Source organism: Rasamsonia byssochlamydoides, assembly GCF_041956645.1.
Source record: "Rasamsonia byssochlamydoides strain NRRL 3658 unplaced genomic scaffold VTN77scaffold_17, whole genome shotgun sequence".
Classification (NCBI taxonomy): domain Eukaryota; kingdom Fungi; phylum Ascomycota; class Eurotiomycetes; order Eurotiales; family Trichocomaceae; genus Rasamsonia; species Rasamsonia byssochlamydoides.
The window spans coordinates 341,913-365,607 of record NW_027192400.1 but is presented as its reverse complement, the minus strand read 5'-3'; the positions used below and the strand labels follow the sequence as shown (position 1 = coordinate 365,607).

At 50.2% G+C, this 23,695-nt stretch overlaps 8 protein-coding genes across 8 annotated transcripts; 5 read left to right on the top strand and 3 right to left on the bottom strand.

The window, feature by feature from the left end:
• Positions 1-2,458: 2,458 nt before the first annotated feature.
• On the top strand, positions 2,459-4,942 carry VTN77DRAFT_2274 (uncharacterized protein; the record flags this gene model as incomplete). The annotated part of the gene is made up of 2 exons (XM_069418095.1): positions 2,459-2,492; positions 2,568-4,942. The coding sequence occupies 2 exons, from the start codon at positions 2,459-2,461 to the stop codon at positions 4,940-4,942; spliced, it is 2,409 nt and encodes an 802-aa protein (XP_069279458.1).
• A 1,868-nt stretch (positions 4,943-6,810) lies between these two features.
• Positions 6,811-8,878, top strand: VTN77DRAFT_2273 (uncharacterized protein; the record flags this gene model as incomplete). Its single annotated transcript, XM_069418094.1, has 9 exons — positions 6,811-6,932; positions 6,989-7,046; positions 7,099-7,154; positions 7,202-7,562; positions 7,615-7,879; positions 7,929-8,108; positions 8,161-8,380; positions 8,440-8,607; positions 8,671-8,878. 9 exons carry the CDS (start codon positions 6,811-6,813, stop codon positions 8,876-8,878), a joined length of 1,638 nt encoding a protein of 545 aa, XP_069279457.1.
• A 436-nt stretch (positions 8,879-9,314) lies between these two features.
• Positions 9,315-11,461, bottom strand: VTN77DRAFT_2272 (uncharacterized protein; the record flags this gene model as incomplete). The annotated part of the gene is made up of 8 exons (XM_069418093.1): positions 9,315-9,382; positions 9,496-9,601; positions 9,696-10,539; positions 10,591-10,711; positions 10,767-10,864; positions 10,917-10,999; positions 11,059-11,195; positions 11,251-11,461. 8 exons carry the CDS (start codon positions 11,459-11,461, stop codon positions 9,315-9,317), a joined length of 1,668 nt encoding a protein of 555 aa, XP_069279456.1.
• A 771-nt stretch (positions 11,462-12,232) lies between these two features.
• On the top strand, positions 12,233-14,406 carry VTN77DRAFT_2271 (uncharacterized protein; the record flags this gene model as incomplete). The annotated part of the gene is made up of 5 exons (XM_069418092.1): positions 12,233-12,566; positions 12,623-13,101; positions 13,153-13,639; positions 13,845-13,966; positions 14,029-14,406. The coding sequence occupies 5 exons, from the start codon at positions 12,233-12,235 to the stop codon at positions 14,404-14,406; spliced, it is 1,800 nt and encodes a 599-aa protein (XP_069279455.1).
• Positions 14,407-15,578: 1,172 nt separating this feature from the next.
• On the bottom strand, positions 15,579-17,100 carry VTN77DRAFT_2270 (uncharacterized protein; the record flags this gene model as incomplete). Its single annotated transcript, XM_069418091.1, has 3 exons — positions 15,579-16,625; positions 16,671-16,935; positions 17,003-17,100. 3 exons carry the CDS (start codon positions 17,098-17,100, stop codon positions 15,579-15,581), a joined length of 1,410 nt encoding a protein of 469 aa, XP_069279454.1.
• A 374-nt stretch (positions 17,101-17,474) lies between these two features.
• On the top strand, positions 17,475-18,758 carry VTN77DRAFT_2269 (uncharacterized protein; the record flags this gene model as incomplete). The annotated part of the gene is made up of 1 exon (XM_069418089.1): positions 17,475-18,758. The coding sequence occupies one exon, from the start codon at positions 17,475-17,477 to the stop codon at positions 18,756-18,758; it is 1,284 nt and encodes a 427-aa protein (XP_069279453.1).
• Positions 18,759-19,141: 383 nt separating this feature from the next.
• On the bottom strand, positions 19,142-20,716 carry VTN77DRAFT_2268 (uncharacterized protein; the record flags this gene model as incomplete). The annotated part of the gene is made up of 1 exon (XM_069418088.1): positions 19,142-20,716. One exon carries the CDS (start codon positions 20,714-20,716, stop codon positions 19,142-19,144), a length of 1,575 nt encoding a protein of 524 aa, XP_069279452.1.
• Positions 20,717-21,380: 664 nt separating this feature from the next.
• VTN77DRAFT_2267 (uncharacterized protein) lies at positions 21,381-23,432 on the top strand (the record flags this gene model as incomplete). The annotated part of the gene is made up of 1 exon (XM_069418087.1): positions 21,381-23,432. One exon carries the CDS (start codon positions 21,381-21,383, stop codon positions 23,430-23,432), a length of 2,052 nt encoding a protein of 683 aa, XP_069279451.1.
• Between the last annotated feature and the right edge of the window lie 263 nt (positions 23,433-23,695).

The window sequence follows — 23,695 nt, the reverse complement described above, 5'->3', positions numbered from 1 at the left end:
GTAGCTGACCAACAAGCTTATCTATACTACTAATGCAGCCATCAAAGGCTCCAAGAATATTCCAAACCGGGCTCTTTTAAAGGATTAAGATTTACGAAGTTCCAAGTCCCTCCTACCTATCATCAACAATCCATCTGCACAGAGTCTGTGCATTATTATAAGAATGTTTACAGTAAACTACCTACTTTCGATTTTGGAGGTTAGCCTGTAGAGATGTATCTATTTTAGTGTTACTCATCGACATTGAAGATGGACACTAGCATTAGTCCTGGCTGTCAGAACCAGATGACCGGGACCTGCCCCACCATTAGTTAGATATTACCTACCTCCCTAGGTAGGTATGTACTCCATAGTTGCCTCTCCATATCCATACTGGAAGCCTGCACCTACCCGCGACACGGATATACTCCGTACCAAATATGGGAATTTTTGGCTTATAACAAGCCCATGGTTCTGTTCTTCCTCTATCTTTTTTATTATTTTCTATAGATGTTTGATTTCCTGCGAGTCCACCCAATGAAATCCACAAGACCAGTATCGCAAATGAGACTCAAGTCTCCGTTAGAGGAGATGAAACGAACAATTTGTATGGAATGTGTAGTATGATTAGTGATATGCTAGATAAATACAAGAAAATAAGGTTCTGCTTCCTCAAACCACCATTCATAGCAATGTAATTGTCAACAGCCAGAAACGCCATTCGTAATACCAATCCGACTCCTCAACCTACAGATTCCCCTCTGTGAAAATCATTGACTGTGTCAAGAATTTGCGAAAAGAGGGGAAAAACGAAAAAAAAAAAAACTCCAGCTCCAATATGATCTACCTCGTGTTCGACAAGAACAGGAAACAACTTATAATCAATGTAAGTATAAGGGACACCACATATTTATATAGCAATATCCAACTATCTATAATGAAGCTGTAGACTTGTGTCTATATCCTGACCGCATCTCATGATTTCTATCTAGTAAGCAATTGATCGAATTGCATATGATTCCACGTTGTTCACCTCGTTACAGTGCTAGCGGGGTAATCGAGGTTGATAGAGGGACCTGTCTAGGGCAACAGAGGCGGAGGGGGAAGGGGGGGGGGGGGGTCACGCAAAATGCAATCTTCTTTATCATCATTCTCTCATATGTTTTTGAATGGATTCTTCCCTTGAGTATGAGGTCATAGACCCTTTCAAAAATAAAATAACTACTTCTATACTATACTATACTATTTATTTCCTGCTTACCCCACTTCTCCTGACATAGTAATTATTCTCCTTGATATCTTCTGCTTCAAATGACGGACAATATGTGATTTTTGACTCTTAATCCTAAGAATTGGCGTTCCCCCCTAACAAATATAGATAGAGAGAACCAGGGAAATGGTCGATCTTTTGTCAGCTAATGTGTATCATGTTAGCTATCTACTGCCTATCTCCTGCTAGTAGCAGGGGCTGGCCAGATGTCCTGAGTTTTGTGTGATCTGCCCAACACTGCCAGGGATTTTATTTTATTTTATTTTATTTATTACTACAAACCTTACAGGTCTCGCTTGTCTCCACAGTTTGAACTTTCAAGAGAAAATACTTGTCAGGCCTACCTACTATAAGTAGTTTTTATTATCTATGTTCCAGGCGTGCTCCCTACTTATGTTCCTTATAATATTCTCTTTACCATCTTTCTTGTATTAGGTTATCATCGACTTCCTAGGTGGGCTCCCTACTCACATCCCTTGTAATATTCTCTTCACCATATTTTCTGTACTGATTAGGTAGTATTTATCATCTACTGTCCAGGCGGACTCCCTACTCATGTCCCCTTGCTATGTTCTTTTCGTCATATTTCTTGCATTAGGTAGTATATTTCTTATCTCCCTTCCAGGCGGGTTCCCTACCTATATTCCTTGCCATAAATTCTAACAAAGGGAGAAAGGTGTCGAAGATCTGTCTCAGATTTGCTTTTTTTTTATTTTTAGAAATCGGATTATTGCCGATTAATTGCTTAATTACCTATTTTTATTCTTGTTGATTATTTTTTTTTCCTGGTGTGCTAAGGTTGCGGCCCGCCCCGAGGCAAATCCAGAGCCGTACCGAGTACCGCTCCTCCTTCACCCCGTCCAGCTTGCTCAAAGACTGCATATGCAAACCGCAACCAGGGACAACTCAACAACGACTGGCCAGCAAATGACTTGCGGTCAACATAGGGCACTTGATGGCTGCCCGACAGACTGGTTGCCCCTGGCGCCATGTCTCAACTGCCAGTCGGGATGTGCCACGCTGGTGGCTGGGGAAACAACTCCATCCATCCAACTCACATCACCAGCCTCCTCCCCCTCCCAGCCCCCCGATACCTTCGATCATGCCCACCAACGGGTTGATTATTAACAGAATGGACGGCGTCAGGGGAATGCCACTCAGAATGCAGGCATTTTCCATGCTGTCGACATTTCGCAATTCGCGACCGTCATGAGCTCTCCGGATAATGTGAAGACCGTCAATTGTAGGTTTCAAATCGATCCATTGTATGTACTCCGTACATGGATTCTTGCTGACCGCCTTGGTTGTTTGTTTACAGACAGCAAACCACAACTTGCCTACCAACCATCTCAGCACTCTGGTGACTATTACTCGCTGTCGTCCTCCGGGAGCAGCAACGTCACCGTCGTGCAGTACGCGACTCCGCAGTCCCGCATTCCATCGCAGCCCGATTCACCTCAGCATTCCAGTTCCAGAACAAGCCTTGCCGAATCGTCTCATTCATCAGACAAGATGAATCGACGGCCGGCGGAGACCCAGACCAGCCGACGGAACACCACCAGCACGGTGCGCTTTGGCGAAAACCAAGTCTGTCAGATCAGTCCCAGACTGGACACGAGCGACCCAAGACACGATACCAATGCACCCACGCCCGGAGTCGACGACGGACCCTACATTCGCTTTGCCATCGACCAATTGACCCGCGACGAGGAGGTGACGGGCGTGGGGAGACATGGCTCTGTCGACAGCAGCGACTACCCCGTCGAGCGCATCATCGGAGATGAAGGCTTGGGATACTATATCCGCACGGGCCCAACCACTGTCGAAATCAAAAAGCATCAACCTAAGCGGCAGAAGAGCTTTGAGCGCGAGAAGTCAGTCAATGCGGACGTCTTTGTTGCGGTGGAACCGAATGAAGGCAATTATCGATATCCGTCACTCGATTATGTCCCGGTGGTCCTGCGTGTATGGGCCCTGGCCATCTTTATCTTCCTGTGTCTTCTTATGATTGCCGGGGTTGCTTTTTGCAATGCCTGGTCTCAGCGTCATCAAGGTTTGTGGGATTATGATGGCGTCGGTGGATCGCGATATTTTATCTTTCAGTTTCTCCCGCAGTTGCTTGCGATCCTGCTTGTCATCTGGGCCTTTGTCATTCAGGCCGCGGTTTATCGCATAACTCCCTTCTGCATCATGGCATCAGAACGTCAGATCAATGGCGTCCTGCAACAGCTCTCGATCCTGCCACGGAATTTTGTGCTCCCGGATCTGTCGCACTTCAAGCACGGCGAGCCCCTGGTCGGATTTGCTCTGTTCAGCATATGGCTGTCGAATCTCTTTGCCGTTCCGCTGCAGAGCTGCCTGTTTCAAACCAAGCACTATGACATCGACGGCCAGGGCACCTGGAGGTGGGTTTCCGTCCAACCGGTGGGCTGGACACTCGTGGCGCTCTACGCACTGCTGGTGGTCGCGTCGTTTCTGCTCATGTTGCGCTTCTGCTCCGGCTGGACGGGACTGATGTGGGATCCGGTGAGCTTGGCGGATCTCATCCCGCTGATTCAGAAGTCCAATATTCTCCGTTATTTTGACCGCTCTGAGACAGCCCCAAGCGTGCGCGAAGCCTTGACACCGAGGGTACTTCGACTCGGCTACTGGCGGCTGTTGGACCACGAGGAGACCTTCTACGGCATCGGACAGGAATACGCCCCTGGTGAGAACCCAACCGACCAATCCAACAGTCAAGAGAAGCGTCCAGTCGGGTCCTCGAGCCAACCTGCCGACGAGGACCTGGAACACCAGGGAATGTTACAGAATGAAGCCTTTGAACGAAGCCTGCACTCACCGTTCACTCGATACCGATGGACCGTTTGGTTCTTGCGGGACACCTTCGTCCTGGCATGGATCGTGATTATTTTGGTCCTGTTCGTCGCCTTTGTGGTAGTCAGCTTTGTCAAGGATGCCATCCCACGGGGATTTCTGACGAAGCTGCCGACCCGGGCTTCAGATGGTGGGTTCTCCCCATCGAACTTCGTCTACAGTTTCATTCCCGCGTTCATTGGGACGGTCCTCTTCCTTGCGTGGCAGCCAATTGACGTGTACTTCCGAGCTTTGCAACCCTTTAAGTCGATGTCGTCTCCTGAGGGGACGTCTGCCGAGCACAGTTTATTGCTCTCGTACAATGCATGCCTTCCCATTGAAGTGACGATCCTTGCGTTGCTCGCCGGGCACTACAAAGTTGCTTGGATCTCCTACATGAGTGTCGTGTCGCTGGCCATTCCAGTGCTCTCGGGGGGTGTCTTCATCGCCCTCTGGTACCCCTCGCAAGGCCTGGTCCGGATTTCGGCGTGCTTGCCTGCTTATTATGCACTTGCCGGCTTCTGCGCCTTGTACGCGCTCTCGTTTCTGGTGATCTGGCCCCGTCGCCAGCGCTACCTGCCTCACGACATCAGCACATTGGCTGATCTGATCAGTTTCCTCTACCAGAGTCCACTGCTTACCGACAAAGCACTGCAACAACCTCGGGCAAAGACTGACCTGGTGACGCGGTTGGTCGTGACGCCGCCGGGAGAGCGAGAGGCGCCTGTTTATGGGTTCGGGATCTACAAGGGTCTGGACGGGAGGGATCATTTTGGGATCGACCGTCTTCGTCGACCGGGACAGGCAGATATGCTCATCACGACGGCATCGATGAAGTAGCCGCCTTTTCCAACGACTATTCTCTCTGTTGTGCTTGATCAGTCGCCAGCCATCTGGGACCCGCGCCATCGATCAAGCCAATCCTCCCTCCAATTTTTATCCATTATAATGTTGTATAATGACCTGCACTTCCGGCGTTGGAGGTTGAAGGACTCTGTCTCATAAGCTATAGAATTCGCTTTGCTTTCCTGCTTTTTTTACGGCCGTGATATGATCCGGGGGTGATATGATAATGGATAGTGATGGTATGAGTTGATGTTAATTTTATTTTGGGCGTTCATTTTTTTTTATTCCCCTCCTTATTTCCCTTTTTGACAATTAAACTAGCGTTGTTAGCACATTTCATATTGTGCTGTTGAGTTTGTATTCCTTTGACTGTGCCTTCCTCGTGGTTATTTATGCCTGTAATGATCAATGAAATAGAAATGAGATGAGATGAGGGAATTAATTTAATCAGTTTACTCCTGATACTTCTACCTTATTATATATATAAACTTGACAGTGATTTTTGCAACAGCAACTAACTCATCAAACTGCACACGATTTCTGACATCTGGCTAGTTACCTCCTTCTATTAATTAGTGACAGGTAATTAGCAAGGAGAAATGATGACCACCAGGTCGAGAGAAGCAGAGCGATCAAGAGACAAACGGCACAGATGAATACGGAGTAAATGAGTCACGTTTGTACTGTATAGAAACTGGCTTTCTTTGTTATTTCCACCCTAAGGACGCGCTATAGTAGACTAGGTAGGTAGAAAAGGAAGGCCCTACCTAGGCCTCATTCACCCAGCGAGCTGGACTGACCTGTATCTACTACTGTTATAGAAGGGGCTCCCATGTCTGTTATTTATGCTTGAGATCAGCCAGCTAAGCGAGCTGTAAGTGAATTAGAGCTCCAGAGATCCATTCACTCTCTAAGTCAGAGAATGGAGGTATGGTGAATGTACAGATAGAAAGAATCGTCCCATGGATGCGTTTAAGGGACAAGGCACGTGGTATGCTCAGCCTGACAGGCCCTTGATTCTGAACATACGACCCGGGTATGGAGACTCCAACACAAGGGTAATCAGAACTCAAGTACGTAGTTGGTTTTAGAATCTCGAGTCATATACCATAACTACCGTATACCTATCATAGCATGTCCGCACAAACGAGGATATCAATTAAGAAAATGGCATGGTCTAAATCTAGGGAGTTGTGGAGACTATCGCGTCAAATGCATGTACAGAATGCGGGGAATGTGTTGGGGAGGCCCATTAGGGGTCTCATTTATTTCATGGGGTGATAATGATACCCTCGATGGCCCCGATATCCTTGCATGATATGAGGCTAGGCGATACCAGAACGATAAGTCCTTCCCCAACCAATAATAACGTATCAAGATGACCGGGATCGAACGATACAATGTCCAAGAGGATATCCACTATCAATTGCGGCGCAATGGGCTTGGATAGTTTGGAATCACTACTTTCCAACCAAGGAAACTGTTGTTCATCCCTTGCGCCGGCAGCATGCAACGATGGCTGTGGTAGCTGCTGTTCCTGTGGTACGCACTTTCCATCCTGGGAGACTCTGTGCATCGTATCACTGCTTGGGTGTGTTCCTAGTTTTGCACAATCCAGGGTTGAATCTCCTATCAGCAGACTCATTATTACCGCGACTATCTGTCTATTGCAGCCGTTATCATTGGCGCTCAGATCCCTGGTGAGATATTGAGCAGCTGATATGGCTTATCTACACTGTATCTCCCAGAGTGAAAGAACTCTGCTGATCTTCCACCCATATAGATCACTTCGATCTGCGTCCCACAGCCGTCCTCCCATCAAATATTCATTAGTCAAGCTGTCATCAGACATGGCTACACCAATGGAATCCGCCGAAAAAGACCTCAAAAAGGCCAATGACCTCAGCGGTGGTCGTGAACTCGATGTCGAGATCGCCTCAGTCGAGGACGTCCCTCCGGAGTTTAACGAGAAGAAGGACCTTCGGTTTGCAGTTCTCTACACCACGGACATCTTCGGTATCATGCTAACATATCCTCAAGGCGGGGCCTGGAGCAACGTCATATACAGATGATTGCGTTGGCAGGAACCATCGGTACAGTGCGTTCGCTTGCCCTAAAGGACCGCATCCAGATACTGAGCTCCATGTCAGGGCCTGTTTCTCGGGTCTGGTAGGGCCATCGCCAATGGAGGACCTGCAGGTGCCTTGTAAGATCGCCACCAGCGTGATCTGCATTCCTACTGATGGTGTTCAGCATGGGTTACACGATTGTCGGCATTCTCGTGTCTGGAGTCGTTATATCCATTGCAGAATTGAGCGCCCTGGTACCTCTAAGTGGAGGTATCATTCGACATGCAGAGTACTTTGTCGATCCTGCGCTTTCTTTCGCACAGGGCTGGAACTCCGTCTACTCAAACCTCATCACTATACCTGCGGAAATTGTGGCGGCCGCAGTGATTGCCGAATTCTGGGTTACCGTAAACAATGCTGTTTGGATTACCGTGTTTGGTGCACTGCTATTTGCGAGCAATCTGTTTCTGGTTCGTATATATGGGGAGCTTGAATTTATTTTTGCGACGCTCAAGATTTTGCTCATCGTCGGGATGAACCTGATGGTACGTCGATTCATTGGATCTCTAAAAGTGAATTAATTCCTCACGATTGTAGGCACTGGTTATTACGTGCGGCGGCGGCCCAAACCACGAAGCGTATGGCTTTCGATTCTGGCACAACCCCGGCCCTTTTGTACAATACCTGGGGTATGGAGGATTCTTGGGGCGCTTCATGGGGTTTTGGACCACTTTCTCCAACGCAGTGTACGCATATAGTGGAGTCGAAAGTATCTCGATGGCCGCTGCAGAGACGCGAGCGCCTCGGAGGAACATTCCAAAGGCTGCGAAGAGGATTTTCTGGCGAGTGCTTCTTTTCTACGGTACGCATGCTGCCGGCCTTGTCGTGTCAGCTGCTGATAGATATTGCAGTGATTTCAATCTTCATGGTTACGCTGCTCGTACCCTCCAACGACCAAGATCTGCTTAAAAACAGTGGAACAGCGGCGGAGTCCCCTTTCGTCATTGCTGCTGAACGGGCAGGCATCAAAGCGGTGCCATCGATCATCAACGTCGTTGTTCTTACCAGCGCTTGGAGTGCGGGTAACTCGGGTGAGTCAGTTCATCCTATATAAACTGTTGCCCGGATTGACTTCTGTTCTAGGTCTACTGAACGGATCACGTACCTTGTATGGCCTGGCCAGGGAAGGGCATGCGCCCGGATTTCTCAAGCGAACCAGTCGCTGGGGCGTCCCTTATCTTTGTGTCACCGCGGTGGGAGCTTTCGTTGCATTGGGCTATATGTCATTAAGTGATTCTGCGGCGACCGTGTTTACCTGGCTGCAGGATTTGATTTCTGCGGCAGCACTCGTTGGATGGATAGTGTAAGACCCTGCAGTGCTACCAAATATTTTGGATCAGTCCCCTAACCTAATTCCTACAGTATCTGCACCGTCTACCTGCGCTTCTACTACGCGATGAAGAAGCAAGGCATCTCCCGCGATGAGCTGCCCTGGAAAGGGCCCTTACAACCATACGCCGCATGGACGAGTCTGATCTCAATCACCATTCTTCTGCTGACTGGGGGTTATACCACGTTTATCCACGGACAGTAAGCCAGTCTACTCTCCAGAAGGGTCGGAGACTGCTGAACTGAACTAATGTTGAAATCCAGATGGGACACGGAGACATTCATCAGCGCCTATCTCGACATCGTCATCATCCTAGCTTTGTATTTCTGCTACAAGGTGGTGAAGAAGACCCGGATTGTGCCGTTGTCAGAGGCGCCGATCCGGAAGTTCCTCGACATTGCGCAGCAGCAACCCGATCCTCTTGCGACGCCGAAGACGGGATGGAGGAAGTTGAACTTCCTGTGGGAGTAAACAAGTATTGGCTATCTGCTCGTTTGAGGGGATACATCGCGTCCAGTGCTGATGATGTTGGATATAATCACGCAGATGGGACTCTCGGAACAATCGCTCGGACATCATATATACACACGCAGGAGTAGTTACGGACAGACAAACAGACAGTTTAGTTAACAATGAAGAGCATGCCTATCTCCAGGTCATGAAATTTACTTTTTTCTGTAGTGAACATGTAAATATCGTTCATATCGAATAAGTGGTATGTAGAATACATACATGCCTCTGACAATAAGGCATAGATGGTGCTTTTTCTTTCTTTTTCTTTTTCTTTTTCTTTTTCTGTTCCTTTCTCTTTCATCCCATATTTTTTTTCCCTGAAAAAAAAAACACTTACTCTCCCCAGCAGACTTCAGGCGATGAAATCCCCACTTGTTTTTTAAAGAAAAAAAAATTAAAGCCGGTGATCCCGAATCGTCAGAGCTATAGTCGATGCGAGAAGCGAGCAGACCAGTGATATTACTGTTTATTATATATCATTAGCTGGATGTTCCTCTTCCTCCTTTTTTTTTTCCTCAAGAATGGGAGATGAGACAACTAAAGCAACGAGAAGAATCTCGTTAAGGGATGCTCACTGTAAGTGTGCTTAAGACCAGCGACGTACGACGACACGACGACGTCCCGGAGATGTCCATGGAGACTGTTGATGTAGGATGCGTCGGAGAGGACGTGTTTGATTATCTATAAACGCCCCAAGGTTCTGTCAGTTCAGTCGGTTTTGGTAACCCTGGAGCACCAAAAAAAAAAAGGAATCATCGAGAAAGAGGCTGCTGACCTTCTCCGCCCCCTCCCCAGTTAATTTCTCCCTCAGCTGTCTACTAAACTCCATCTCCAGCGCAGCATTATACCCCGTAATCCCCGTCGACACGCCAAGGCTCGTGAAAAGGAAGAAACCCCCTGTCGCCATGGCGATATCTCTAGGTTCAAGCATGGATGTCATGCTGACGAAGGAGCTGGCCTGCGCCATCCCCGTGCCGATGCCACCCGGTAGGATGTACAGCGATTCCCAGAAATTGGTCGCCCCGTTCCAGCGGAAGAACAGCAGGATGTATGTTACAGACGCGACGAGTCCGGCGCTCACGATCAGGGCTTTGTAGCGCCCCGTTCGCTTGATTGTCGCCCCGGCGGCTAGCCCTGCGAGGGCGTTGCCGACAACGGCAGGAACGAGATGCGCGCCAGCTACGGTGGCGGAGGTCCTCGCTGTGATCTGGAAGTACAGCGGGATTGTGTACATCATGCCGACTTGGGCGATGATCTGGAGGGTCATGACGAGGTAGCTCGCGGCGACGTTGGGTTGGCGAAGGATATGCAGGGAGAAGACGGGCTCCTTGGCGATGTAGGCCTCTGCCAGGACGAACGCGATGAAGAGGTTGATGGCTGAGACGGCTAGTCCGGCAGTGTAGATAGATAGCCAGGGGAATTTCTGCCCTCCGAGGTCTAGGAGCAACGTGGCTGAGATGACGGACGTGGATAGAAACAGGATTCCAGCAAAGTCAATCCGCTCAAGCTTCGATTTTGGGCCATCTTCTTCGTCAGCTCGCTGGATATGGGTGAGGCTTAGCCTTGTCACCACGAGGACTGCAGCAACTCCCACCAAGGGGGCTTGAATGAGAAATAACCTGCATCCAATTCATTAGCAATTAGTCACCCCATCGTGGTAATGTACGTACCATCTCCATCCAATCGAATCCGTCAGATAACCACCTACAGGACCACCGAGGCTTCGTCCCAGCGTCATCGAAATATTGACGTAAGCTCTCCATGTTGCGACCTCTCTTTTGGGGACCAGATCTGCCGATAATATCAGAAGAGAAACGAAGGTAGAGGAGGGGGGTAGATAGCTCACCAGTAATGATAATAGATGCCATTGCGACCATCCCTGCTCCTCCTACCCCGGTCACCGTGCGACCAAGGATTACATGCCACATTTGTCGTCCTATGCCACTGTCGCACAGTCAGTTGACATGTCCCATTCAAATACATTTGCTAAGCATACCATAAGATGCATCCTGCCGCGAACAAAAAATACGCAACCAAGAGGACCAGTTTTCGGCCGTATATATCGCTCAACTTGCCATACTGGATGCTATGAGTCAGTGACCTAAATGACTGCTCTGGGAACCAGACAAAAGACTTGCCATAGGCTGCACGGCACAGACGCCCAGGTTATAGGCAGTAGACAACCAATTTGCGTCCTGCAGGGCTGAGAATTCAGATGAGATGCGGACAGCAGAGGCAAACACCAGGCTGGTATCTGCATTCGCGACAAACTCGCCTGGAATAAACGTCAGAGAGGTCGCAGTGGAATTGAAGCAGCAACGGCTTTTTACCTAGCAACAGAACCGATATTATACTCCACACATTGGAGGAGAGAGGAACACTGTCATCTTTTGTCACTGTTTTAGGCGTGATTGCTCTCTCTGTATCGGTATCGACCAGTGTTGCATCGTCTGTTGAACTGATTTTATTGAGACTTCCGTACGACGAACTGGCGGATCCATTGAGAGGACTCGATTCGTCGACAGACTCGACCTGTCTCATTGCCATTTTCAGACAGTTTCCAAGATCTGATGATGGTGATTATTACCGTGATCAGAAGAGAAGCACCTAGGTAATGTCTTTCGAAAATTTAATGCCGACCATGTGGCGTATCGTAGCACCGTCCAATGAACTCTTTTCGCACCGTTGGTAACTCAGCTCCGGCCATGGATACGGTCTAGAGAAGCATCGCTCGATTATCAGCTGGACGTATTCGTCAAAGCGCGCATAACAGATTGGTTCGTTCGGCACGTTCTAGCCGTGTGGAGCCCCGGGATCGAAGCACGCCATCATTGTCCCTTCGGCGAGAGAGTCGGGGAGGAGAAATTCATTTGTGGAAACAGGTGGCCACGGATCAGATCGGAGGAACTGGTCAGGGATCTAGATCGATAATGCTCGCGTGAGTCTGCCTGCAGGGTGAGATAGTTGTCCACGTTCCCGTACTCCGTACCTCGACGTTGAATTCGACAATTAGACAACACATAGAGGTTAATTGCATTCCTTCTCAGCTGTCAGGATTGTAATTCTGCGTTTAGTTGGCAATCATAACAGGAATAATTGACATCGCGTGCAACTGCCGTCGGGCAGGGCCGTATGCAGGAGGGTTGCCTATCCGGGGAAAGCGCGACATCGCATCATTTGATCGCGCCCCAACGTCATCGCTTCTCCACTAATAATACTCCATCTGTATGTATACTGCGTATAGAGCTTCAGCTTCGTAATTATAATCAAGGTCAGCTTATACAGCAATTCTGATAGCATGAACCCGACGCCATGAAAGCTATCTCGGTGTTGAGCGCCCTCGCGGGGCTGCTCACCGCATGTCACGCATCATACAATGCTGACCTGCAGCAGCTATTGGACCCGAACCTGAGCTTCAATTCAGCTTCAACACGTCCCAATATCGTCTTCATCCTGGTCGACGATCAGGATCTGCAATTGGATTCGCTATCGTACATGCCGTTGACCACCAAGCATCTTAAGAGAGGCGGCACGTTCTATAAGAATCATTTCGTTCCCACGGCCATCTGCTGTCCAGCACGCGTCAGTCTGTGGACCGGCCGATTTGCGCACAATACCAACGTGACAGATGTCAGCCCGCCATACGGTTAGCAGCTATCGCCCTGTGTTCTTCTGTCGATTTTGTCTTATGTATTACCGCAGGCGGCTATCCGAAATTCGTGGAAAGAGGATTCAATTCCAACTTCCTCCCTGTCTGGCTGCAGAACGCTGGATACGCCACATACTACGTTGGGAAGCTCTTCAATGCGCACACGGTGGACAACTACAATTCCCCTTACGTGGCCGGATTCAACGGCTCCGACTTCCTGCTCGACCCCTACACGTACTCCTATCTCAACTCGACGTACCAGCGAAACCATGACCCTCCCGTCAGCTACGAAGGCCGCCACACGGTTGACGTGACCACAGAAAAAGCACTTGGCTTTCTAGATGATGCGATTGCCGCGCACCAGCCTTTCTTCCTTGGCATTGCGCCTGTAGCGCCGCATTCCAATGTGGACCCGTCATTCAGGACAGGAGAGAAGATCATTAAGATGACTGCACCGGTACCTGCCGACCGACATAAGCATCTATTCCAGGATGTGAAAGTTCCACGAACAGAACATTTTAATCCTGATGCTGTAAGCTTTGTTCATTTGCACAACCTACACAACGCTTTCTGACAGAACCAGCCCAGCGGCGTGAACTGGATTAGTCGGCTGCCGAAACAGAACCAGAGCAACATCGACTACAACGACCACTTCTACCGCTCCCGTCTGCAAGCTTTGCAAGGCGTGGATGAGCTAGTTGACGAGGTCGTATCTCGCCTCACAGGGGCAGGCATCCTGGACAACACCTACATCATCTACACATCCGACAACGGCTACCACATCGGCCAGCACCGGTTGCAACCGGGCAAGGAGTGTGGATTCGAGGAGGACATTCGCGTCCCGCTGTTCATCCGTGGCCCCGGCGTGGCAGCAGACTACGTCGAAGAGGCGGTAACAACGCATATCGACCTCGCGCCGACAGTGTTCCAGATCGCGGGCATCGAGCAGCGGGAGGATTTCGACGGCGTGCCGGTTCCGATTGGAGGAAGCAGTAAAACCATTCGACATGAACATGCGAATGTGGAATTCTGGGGTATTGCGATTCCGGAGGGAGAGTATAATTATCTCGGTAGGTCGGCCATACTTGGTCTTCAATTCGCTTCTCGCATATATGAGACGTCTGTCACTCAGAATTCAGCTTTTTTCACAGACCTGAGATAGTCATCGCTTTCATTCTGAGAGTTTCTTCTGTCTCTTCGGTGTTGAAGGACATTCTCTGTGGAGGCGATCCTCTAAGGAATGACTTTGTCACGCTAATAGACAGGATGATTTAGGACCCGATAACCCTCCTGTCATCACAAACAACACGTACAAGGCCCTCCGCATCCACGGCAGTGGCTACGACTTGTACTATTCCGTCTGGTGCAACAACGAGCACGAGCTGTATGATCTGACGGTAGTATCACCCTTCTTCCAGGGATCATGTATACACACCGCTCATGATGAGAACAAATGCAGGTTGACCCCTACGAGCTCAACAACATCTACCCAACCAGCGATATCGCCGACGATGACGACGAAATCACCATCCTAGGCCACCCCCGCTCACAAATAATCAACCGCCTCGACGCACTCCTCCTCGTCCTCAAATCCTGCCAGGGCATCACCTGCGTCAAGCCATGGGGCGTGCTCCACCCAGCAGGGGACGTGCAGAGCCTTGAAGACGCACTGGAAAAGAAATTCGATGATTTCTACAGAGAGCAGGCCAAGGTTGCCTATGACAGATGCGAATTCGGGTATATTGTCGACGCGGAGGGGCCGCAGGTTCCGCTGACGTATGACAACTTGTATCAGAGCATGTATCGGGAAGGGCTTAGTTGGCATCATTGGGTTTAGCTGGTTTGGATTGGGTTTGGGTTTGAATGGATAAGCCAGACAGGGTCGAGAGCTGCAGCTGTGGCTGGCTGGATGCTGTAGAAACAGCAGATAAATCGCCATATTATTATCATTATTATTACTATTGACAGCTTTCATCGAGGGTAAAAAAGATGAAAAGGAAAAAAAATTACCTAAATGAGTAGTAAATATGTGTCGATAAGCTTAATCTAAATAAGCTTAGTTAAACCTTACAGTGGACTTCCCATGGTACGAAGTACCTCCTAGGGGGTATTATATGAACCGAACCGGACACAGGCATGGATGGATTGGGCGCAATTCTTCGCCAGCAACTACCTAGGTACCTAGTTACAGTACTTACTTGGTATATCCAGGTAAGTATCTAGGTAGTAAAGATTATTAAATTGATATTACGTGCTGCACAGTACTCTTTACTACCCTTTCCTTCTTTTTTCGCTTCTCTCTATCTCTCTCTCTTTTTGTTGGGGGGGCGGGGTTGGTTCTGGGATGGGAACTTGCTGCAGATTCTTGAAATTAATCAGACTAAGTGGCCCCAAGCCTAAATAAATAAAATAGTAACTGTTCCTTTCCCTCAGCCACAACGTAGCCACCTGATATATTAGATATTATGTGATGGTGTCCGTCGAATTCCAACTTGTTGATTACGCAAGTGAAAAAAAAAAAGGAAAAAAAGGGAAAAATAAAGGGAAAAAAAATAAAATAAAATAAACCTATATCTTCTAGTCTTGTAAATTACGACCGGAACCAGACCAGGCCAGATCATGTACTAGTACACGTATGTACTGTACATTACATGTATGCCTAGGTATATCTCTGAGGCTTCTCTTCTCTTCTCTTGTCTTCTTTCAGTCTCAGTCTTCAATAACTATTTTCCTTCTTCTCCTTTTTTTCTTCTCCTTTTTTAAGGAAAAAAAAAACAGCGTCTGAACACTGGTCGATATAGAGATCCATGATGAGGATCACTAAATAGAAAAGAGTTTTACCATCCACTCACTGCTCTACCAGATATATATATATATATCAGAACACCATCATTAGGGTTTTCATTCCTCGTAAATAACCTTATATATGTGAGATATTTTATCCTGCCGTACATAAAAACATGCTTCTACGGCGTTGATAACAGCCAGCGATCTTCATAATGCAACATGCTAGGCAGTTCCTGCCTTCGCATGCGCGCTCATAATCCGATTCAAGCCTTCCCGCTGCACGCACTCCTCAAAGCTGAAGCTCCTCGCCAGCTCCTCGAGCTGCGCCTCATCCATCCCCGCGAACAGCTCCGCAAACTCATTCGAGAGACTGGCGCTCAGAAAGTCATGCAGCACTCTGCGGATGACATGTCGCTTGGTGCTCCACGGCGTGGGGTACATCTTCTTATTAGGGCTGACGCGGTCGATCCACGCGATAAGTGGAGCGAATAAGGCATCTACCTCTGCAGAGGGCCGGGGAGCCCAGCCATCGAGCTGGCACGCGCGCTTCTTCTCGAGGAAGGACGCAATGGTGCGGTTCCACGGGCTGTTTGGTGAGGTATGCACCATGCCTTGGATGCCGATGTCTTTGTACAGCCAGATGCTCCAGTGGATTTGATATTTGTCGTAGATGCGCAGCTGTTCGCCTAGTAGATTATATCGCTCCTGATTGATCTCATCTGCATTCTCATCGAGTGCTGGGTCGGCGTATACTGGGCCAAACTCCCCGTTCCAGATCGGCACTCCGTTTCGGCGCTGAAATTTGGTCTTCCGAAGGAACTGCTGCTCCAGCTTCTCTTTCTGCTCGGGCGTCCCCTTGTACCGCTCACCGCTTGGGAAGCCCATGCTAGCATAGTCATGAATGCTATACACGCAGTTCGGTAGTACCGAGTCGAAACAGCGCCATTCCATGGCAAAAGTATTCCCGTCCAACCAGAGGATATGATCCGGGTCAACGGCGCGAATAGCCTTTTCGAGCCGCTGGTAGAAAGCCGGGAGACGGTAATGTTTTGCGTCAGAGGGCTCGTTCAGCGGGTTGTACCCTGCCACCCAGGGATTGTCTTTATAGCGGGCTGCGATCTGCTCCCAGAGCCAGATGGTCCGGTCTTGGTGGTCCTTGTGGTCCCAGAACGAGGCATACGCGGTAGGATTGTCGCAATGCCAGTCTACATTCTGCCCTCCGGGGACGGCGTGCATGTCTAGAATGGTGTAGATTTGATGTTTGGCGCACTGGATTCGTCAGCTTATATATCACTTATAATCGTGACGACCTACCAATTCAATCACCCGGTCAAGGTGCTTGAAGCCAGACGTCTTCAGCACCCGTGGATTCATATCATCCTCGAAGTGATGGTAATTAAAAGGAATGCGAATGCAGTTGAGGCCAAGACTCCTGAAGAACTTGGCGTCTGCTTCCGTGAAGAAATAGTAAAGGAAACGTTCGAAGAAAAACTCGTATTTCTCCTTGCCCAGAACCTTGAGCATCGACTCACGGTGCTGCGATTCATGCCCGGGGTAGCCGGTAATGAAGTTCTCAATGCTAGAATCATCCCGATTAGCCTTCTGCAAGAGCCCGAGTAGTTCTCTCATTCCTACTGCTAACTCACTTCATCCATCCTCCAATTGCGGCCCCCCGTAGGAAGACCGGTTGGCCGCTGCAATCGACCACTTTGTCCCCGACGACTTTGAGGATTCCATTTGCCATGTTGGCGGTCACTTGGCTGGTAGCAAGCTGGAAGATGGTCGTAGTCAAGAGGATATGATGACGATACGAATGTGATTAATTTGGATAGTACATAATTCATATTTAGGCTAAAGAGATGATCGGCGCGTCGCTGATTGATATTCGCTAGCTTCGCCGGCTAAAGTGGTGCAACATGTCAAGCAATCCCCGCTGTTCAACGTTGAAGATGGGGATGATAAACCCTCTTCGGCCCATCATTCTGACGAGGCGGAGCATCATTCCACCGAGGAGAAGTTACCGTCTCTCCATCCATAAATGTGCTGGATAGGTAGGTACAGTGCATACCTGATTTTTCCAATACCATCATCTGTATCACATCGACTCGAGAAATCGATATGGCACCCACGAGATACGCGCTCATCGGCACGGGTGGCCGTGCCAGCTTCTTCTACACTGCCATCGCGCAGGATTTCCGCGACACAGCCCAGCTGGTCGCCTTCTGCGACACGAATCAGACGCGGATGAACTATGCCAACGATAAAATCCTGAAACTGGGTCTCGAGCCAGTCCCCACGTACAAGGCCGCCGACTTCGACCGCATGATCGAAGAGACCAAGCCCGACTGCGTCATCGTCACCACGATTGACCGCACACATCACATCTACGCCATTCGGGCGATGGAGCTGGGCTGCGACGTGATCAGCGAGAAGCCCATGACTATCGACGAGGTGAAATGTCAGGAGATCCTCGATGCGGTCAAACGGACTGGACGCAAACTGCGTGTGACGTTCAACTATCGATATGCCCCCCACAACACCAAGGTCTGCGAGCTGATCGCCAACGGCACCATTGGGCAGGTGTTCTCGGTACATTTCGAATGGCTGCTGAACACCAAGCACGGCGCCGACTACTTCCGTCGGTGGCACCGGGACAAGCGCAACAGCGGCGGGCTGCTGGTGCACAAGGCGACCCATCACTTCGACCTGGTCAACTTCTGGCTGGGGACGCAACCGGAGACCGTCTTCGCTCTGGGCGAGTTGAATTTCTACGGCCGCGAGAACGCGGAGAAGCGTGGCGAGACGAGATTCTACTCCCGTGCTCATGGCAGCAAGTATGCGAAAGACGACCCCTTTGCCCTGCATCTGGAGGACCATGCCGAGCTCAAGGCCATGTACCTCGACGCCGAAGAGGAAGACGGCTACTATCGCGATCAGAGTGTATTTGGCGATGGCATCAGCATCGAAGACACAATGGGAGTGATTGTGCGCTACCGCTCCGGCGCCATGCTGACGTACAGTCTCGTCGCGTATGCGCCCTGGGAAGGATTCCGGGTCTGCTTCAACGGCAGCAAGGGCCGTCTGGAGGTGAACGTAGTAGAGCAGTCATACGTGAATGCAGGCGGGGATCGAAGTCTGGAGGGTGCCGTCGCCGGTATCGACATCACCGTCCATCCCATGTTCGCCGAACCATACAAGGTCCCGATTGACGAAGGTCAAGGTGGCCATGGCGGTGGTGATCCGGTGCTTCTCAATGACTTGTTTGGGAAGCCGGAACCAGACCGGTTCAATCGTGCTGCTTCGCACGTCGATGGCGCCATGTCGATTCTCACGGGGATTGCGGCCAACCGGTCGATTCTGACGGGGCAGGCTGTGCAGGTCAAGGATCTGGTCCAGTTTTGAGGTCGTGTAAATACCGCAAACAGAAAACATGGAGATATTATTTGATCGCGACTCATACGGAAAGAGATAAGCAATAATGATCATGATTGTGAATTTAACCCAATGAAGTAGATTCTGCTTATTCCAACGTGTTCAACCCGGTAAATTGAGAACTGCTTCTACGATCGGAGGTTGGGTTCGCCTATTTAGTATGACTGGACTCGACTGCGTAGCGTTGGGTCAACGGAGCCAGCTATAGAACCCGTTACCTGGCAATACTTTGCTGGAAACTGTTCTGGCATGGCTCATATTATATAGTAGGTGCTAAATAATTCGATAAAATAAAGGATATCCTTTCAAAGCTATGTTGTGACAAAGAGTGGTCAACCAAAGCTTTGTAATAGCTACCGACAGAATACCTCGTCTGCGTCAGCCACAAAGTCCAACTTGCTCAGGCGTACTTTCTCAACATATTCCACAGCATTACTTTTCAGCTCATTCAGCTCCCTCTCGCGCTTGGTCATCTCAAGACCACCGCCCACAAGCGCATCCTCTCCGTCAAAAATGACCGAAATTTCCTCCAGCGTCGTGTTCTTCGACTCCACAAAGAGGAAATATATCGTAACCCAAATCACAACCAGCCAACAGTCGTACAGGAGATAGTACTTCCACCCGGAATTGGCGAGACCGATGGGATTGACGTAGTTGCCGAAGAAGCTGGCCGCATACGCGCAAATGACCACCACCGCCAATCCCTTCGCCCGCAGATCGTACGGCAGGATCTCACATGCGTACGCCTGGTACAGACCACTCCATGCCATGTCATAGAAAGAATAGTACAGGAAGATGCAGGCCAACACGCCCTTTGCTGGGCCCGGCTGTTGATGCTCCGTGTATAGGGCTGAGCAGACAGTCCAGGCAATAAAAACCATCAACATGCCGCCGACAGATATCAGGAAGAGACGCCGGCGGCCGATTTTGTCGACGAAGAAGGTTACGCCCAGCGCAAACACCCAGTTGTAGATCTGCACCGCACCGTTGATTTGCAGCTGCTTCCGGGAGGATGTAATGCCAATGCTGTCGAGCACTTGGTGGAGATAGTACGACAAAATTGTGTTTCCGGCCGTGTTGGCGAAGATCCCCAGGGCGAGACAGATGGCGAACCGATGGCGATTCCCCTTGGTCGACCAGAGCTCCTTCCAGCCCTTCTTGGCGAATTGTTTCTCCAACCGAATGGTGTGATAGATCTCGTCGAACTCGGCCTGGACGAATTCCGGGCCCGACGCAGGACCGTGATATTTATCCAGTATTGCGCGTGCCTCGTCAGGCCTGTCTTTGCTGATCAGGAAACGAGGGGATTCCGGCACGAACCAGATGAGAGAGAACTGAATGACCGGCGTCACGAACTGCAGAAGACTTGGCAGTCTCCACGCCCACTGGCTCTGGATGGTCAAGGTTCCATAAGTTGCCCATGCCGCAATGATCGCTCCGATATAATAGCACGTATTATAGATGGCCGTTACTGTCGCTCGATGCTGTGGATGCGCCAGTTCCGTGATGAGATAGGGACCCGTGCCAAAGGACGAACCGACGCCGCCGATGAAACGAGCCGCGATGAACATGCCCATATTCGTCGCACCCGTTTGAAGGGCGATTCCCACGAAAAGGATCAGATCGCCGATGATGAGGGTTGTCCTTCTGCCCCAGTTATCGGCCATATACGGCACGAAGAAGTTGACGAGCAGGTTTCCGGCCGGGACGATGGCGTTCATCAACCCCAGTGTGGGCGGGCTGGGGTTGTGAAAATAGTCTTCCCAGTAGGACAGCGTCTGCAGGCCGTTCATCATCGTGCCGTCGAAGCCTCCTGTCGCCGAAGAGAGCCAGATGACGGCGATGAGGAAGTACAACTTGCGCAGACAGGCATGCTTGTACCAGACCACGGGGGGAAACTCCCGTCCCCCAATGCTGACTCCTTGCATTTCCGTGCTCTAAAGAGTGCTGGCTTCGAAAGCTGTAACTTTGAAGTTCCTGAGAAGGTCATATTGGGGAGAAGTGGGGGGGTTCCCACTGCCATATACTCCGTAGCTGTCGAGAGAAGCTCCCTCATGGAATGACCGGAGCTAGTCAGTCTGGGGAAAAAGCCGGGGAAGTGGGGGGCTAAGCTTCCCCAAGCTTCCCCCCGGCGATGACATGGTCAGCCGTTTAAACCGTTTCTGGAACGCTAATCCATCTACCCCAGCTTAGAATGGAGGGATCTCCGCAATGACAGATGCTTATTGATGGGATTACTCTTTCTTCCGCCGGCTGTATTGGATAAATGACGGCTCTCGGCCTGCTTTGACCCAACGCTGTGTTCAGTGCTTGCTCAATCCATCACAGTTGCTGCTGGCGGTGAACTCATGGGACTGGTCATGTGGGGGATTCGATTGTTGGTTGTTCTTGATGTGGCTGATGACGAATCGTCAATCTTCTCTTTTCAGGCTAATAACAGCGGACTTTATCGAGGTATCTGTGCGCTTAGATGGAAACTGATGACGTACCCATCACAATTGAGTTGCCCTTCCAAGCTATACTCACCTGAAGGTTGTTCAGTGTCTGCGCAAGCCAATTCTCCTGGCTGAACCACGCAAAACTAAACACATCATGGCCAACGATGGAGGATCAAAGATCGACCGGCAGCGTCTAGTGCGACGACACAATCCCGTTCGCACAGCCAGCAATTTGATCTCGCCAATGCAGGTTGGAAATGGCCGCTTTGCTTTTGGCGCCGATATCACTGGACTGCAGACATTCGTGCCCTTCCCGACGGTGTCAGAATGGGGCTGGAAGAACGACCAGTTCCCTCCGGGGGCATCTCTGTCCGACTATCGCGGACAGGATTGGGACACACATGGGCGAAGCGTGAATTACGACATGCCCGATCCACAAACACCGGTGTCCCAATGGCTGATCTCCAATCCCAACAGGATGAATTTGGGAAGGATCGGTCTGTGGTTCGGCGATCGATCGGTGTCAGAGAGTGACCTAGAGTTTTCGACGCAAACTCTTGATCTGTGGACAGGGACAATACACAGTTCTTTGATGTGGGAAGGAGTTGATATCACGGTGCAGACAAGTGTACATCCGGAGAAAGATGCTGTCGGTGTGAAAATTGACTCTCCTCTCGTCCGTAGTGGACGATTAAGCGTCTTTCTCGATTTTCCATTCAATAATGGGAAGTCAAAGTTCTCCGCACCTTATGTTGGGATCTGGGACCAACCCGATTCCCATCGCACGGCAATTGAAGCAGTACAGAGCACGCAAGCCCGTCTGAGCCATTGTCTAGACGACGCTAAGTACCATGTCGTCCTCCAATGGAACCAAAAAGGTCAGGTAAAGCATTTGACAGATCACCGGTACGTCCTCGAGCTCGAGCTCTCGGATCCGTCTTCGTCTCTAGAGTTCTCTGCGACCTTTGGGCTTCAGCCTGTGGAGCCTCTCGACGCTCAGACTATCGCAAAGGCTTCAGAGGAGTACTGGCCATCATTCTGGCAGAGTGGCGGGGCGATCGATCTCTCGGGTAGCTCTGATTCCCGGTGGTTCGAGCTGGAGCGTCGTATTGTCCTGGGCCAATATGTCATGGCCGTCAATGCCACAGGCAACTACCCACCCCAAGAGAGTGGACTAGTCAACTTGGGATGGTACGGGAAGTTCCATATGGAGATGAATTGGTGGCACACCGCATATCTGGCATTATTCAACAAATGGCCTCTCTTGTATCGCAGCCTGGAAGTTTACAATCGCTTCCTTCCTGGCGCCATCGAACGAGCTTCCTCTCAGGGCTACAAAGGTGCGCGCTGGCCGAAGATGACAGACCCGTCAGGGAGAATGGCACCGGGAGAAATCAACGCTCTCCTCATCTGGCAACAGCCGCATCCCATGGCCTTTGCAGAGCTGGATTATCGTGCACACCCAAGGAGGGAAACCTTGGAGAAATGGAAGCCCATTATGGCTGCCACCGCTGACTTTATGGCCAGTTATGCCGTATGGAATGAATCGTCATCCGTGTATGATCTTGGGCCTCCTTTGCACGTTGTGTCGGAGAATACAGATCCTCGGATTACCTACAATGCAGCCTTTGAGCTCGAGTACTGGCGATTCGGTCTGTCTGTCGCCGTGGAGTGGTGGAAGAGACTGGGCCTGGAACCAGAAGAGTCGTGGTCAACCGTATTGAAAGGTCTTGCGCCATTGCCGATCCAAGACGGCCTCTATGTGCTTTGGCCAGGGATCAAAAACATGTGGACGGAGTACAACTGGGAGCATCCCGCATTGGCCGGTCTATATGGCTGGCTACCCGGCAGCAATCGTTTGGACCTATCGGTGATGAAAGCCACGAGCCAGCAGATCTGGAAAACATGGCGTCTCGACGACTGCTGGGGGTGGGACTTTGGCGTGCTGGCGATGAATGCAGCGCGCATCGGGGAGCCTGCCAAAGCAGTGGACTTCCTCCTTGACGAAAACATGCCCTTCGACGATGTAGGCCTGGCGCCAGGCGGATCCCGAGTGCCGTTCCCGTATTTGCCGTCGTCAGGCGCTTTCTTGTACGCGATCGCCTTCATGGCTGCAGGCTGGGATGGAGCTCCTGATCGGAACGCGCCTGGCTTTCCTTCGGAAGGATGGGACGTGAAATGGGAAGGTCTCAGCAAGGCGTTGTAACTCATATCACCAGTCGTTCTATATAATGCTGGCTTACTGCTGAATGATCGAGCAATTGAAAATTTCAAACGGTTGGAGAGGGATGCTTGTCGCGATGCTTGGTGTTCGACGTACCTTGCAAGCTCGCCTGATGAATTCTCTCAACAAGGCTCAGTTTCTTGTGGAGCGGAGTTTTCACTATCAGAGGTCCTCTTCTTAGAGCTTGACATGACATGGGTTGATTAGTGCATCATCAGGATAGTTCTACAATCGCACAACCTCTA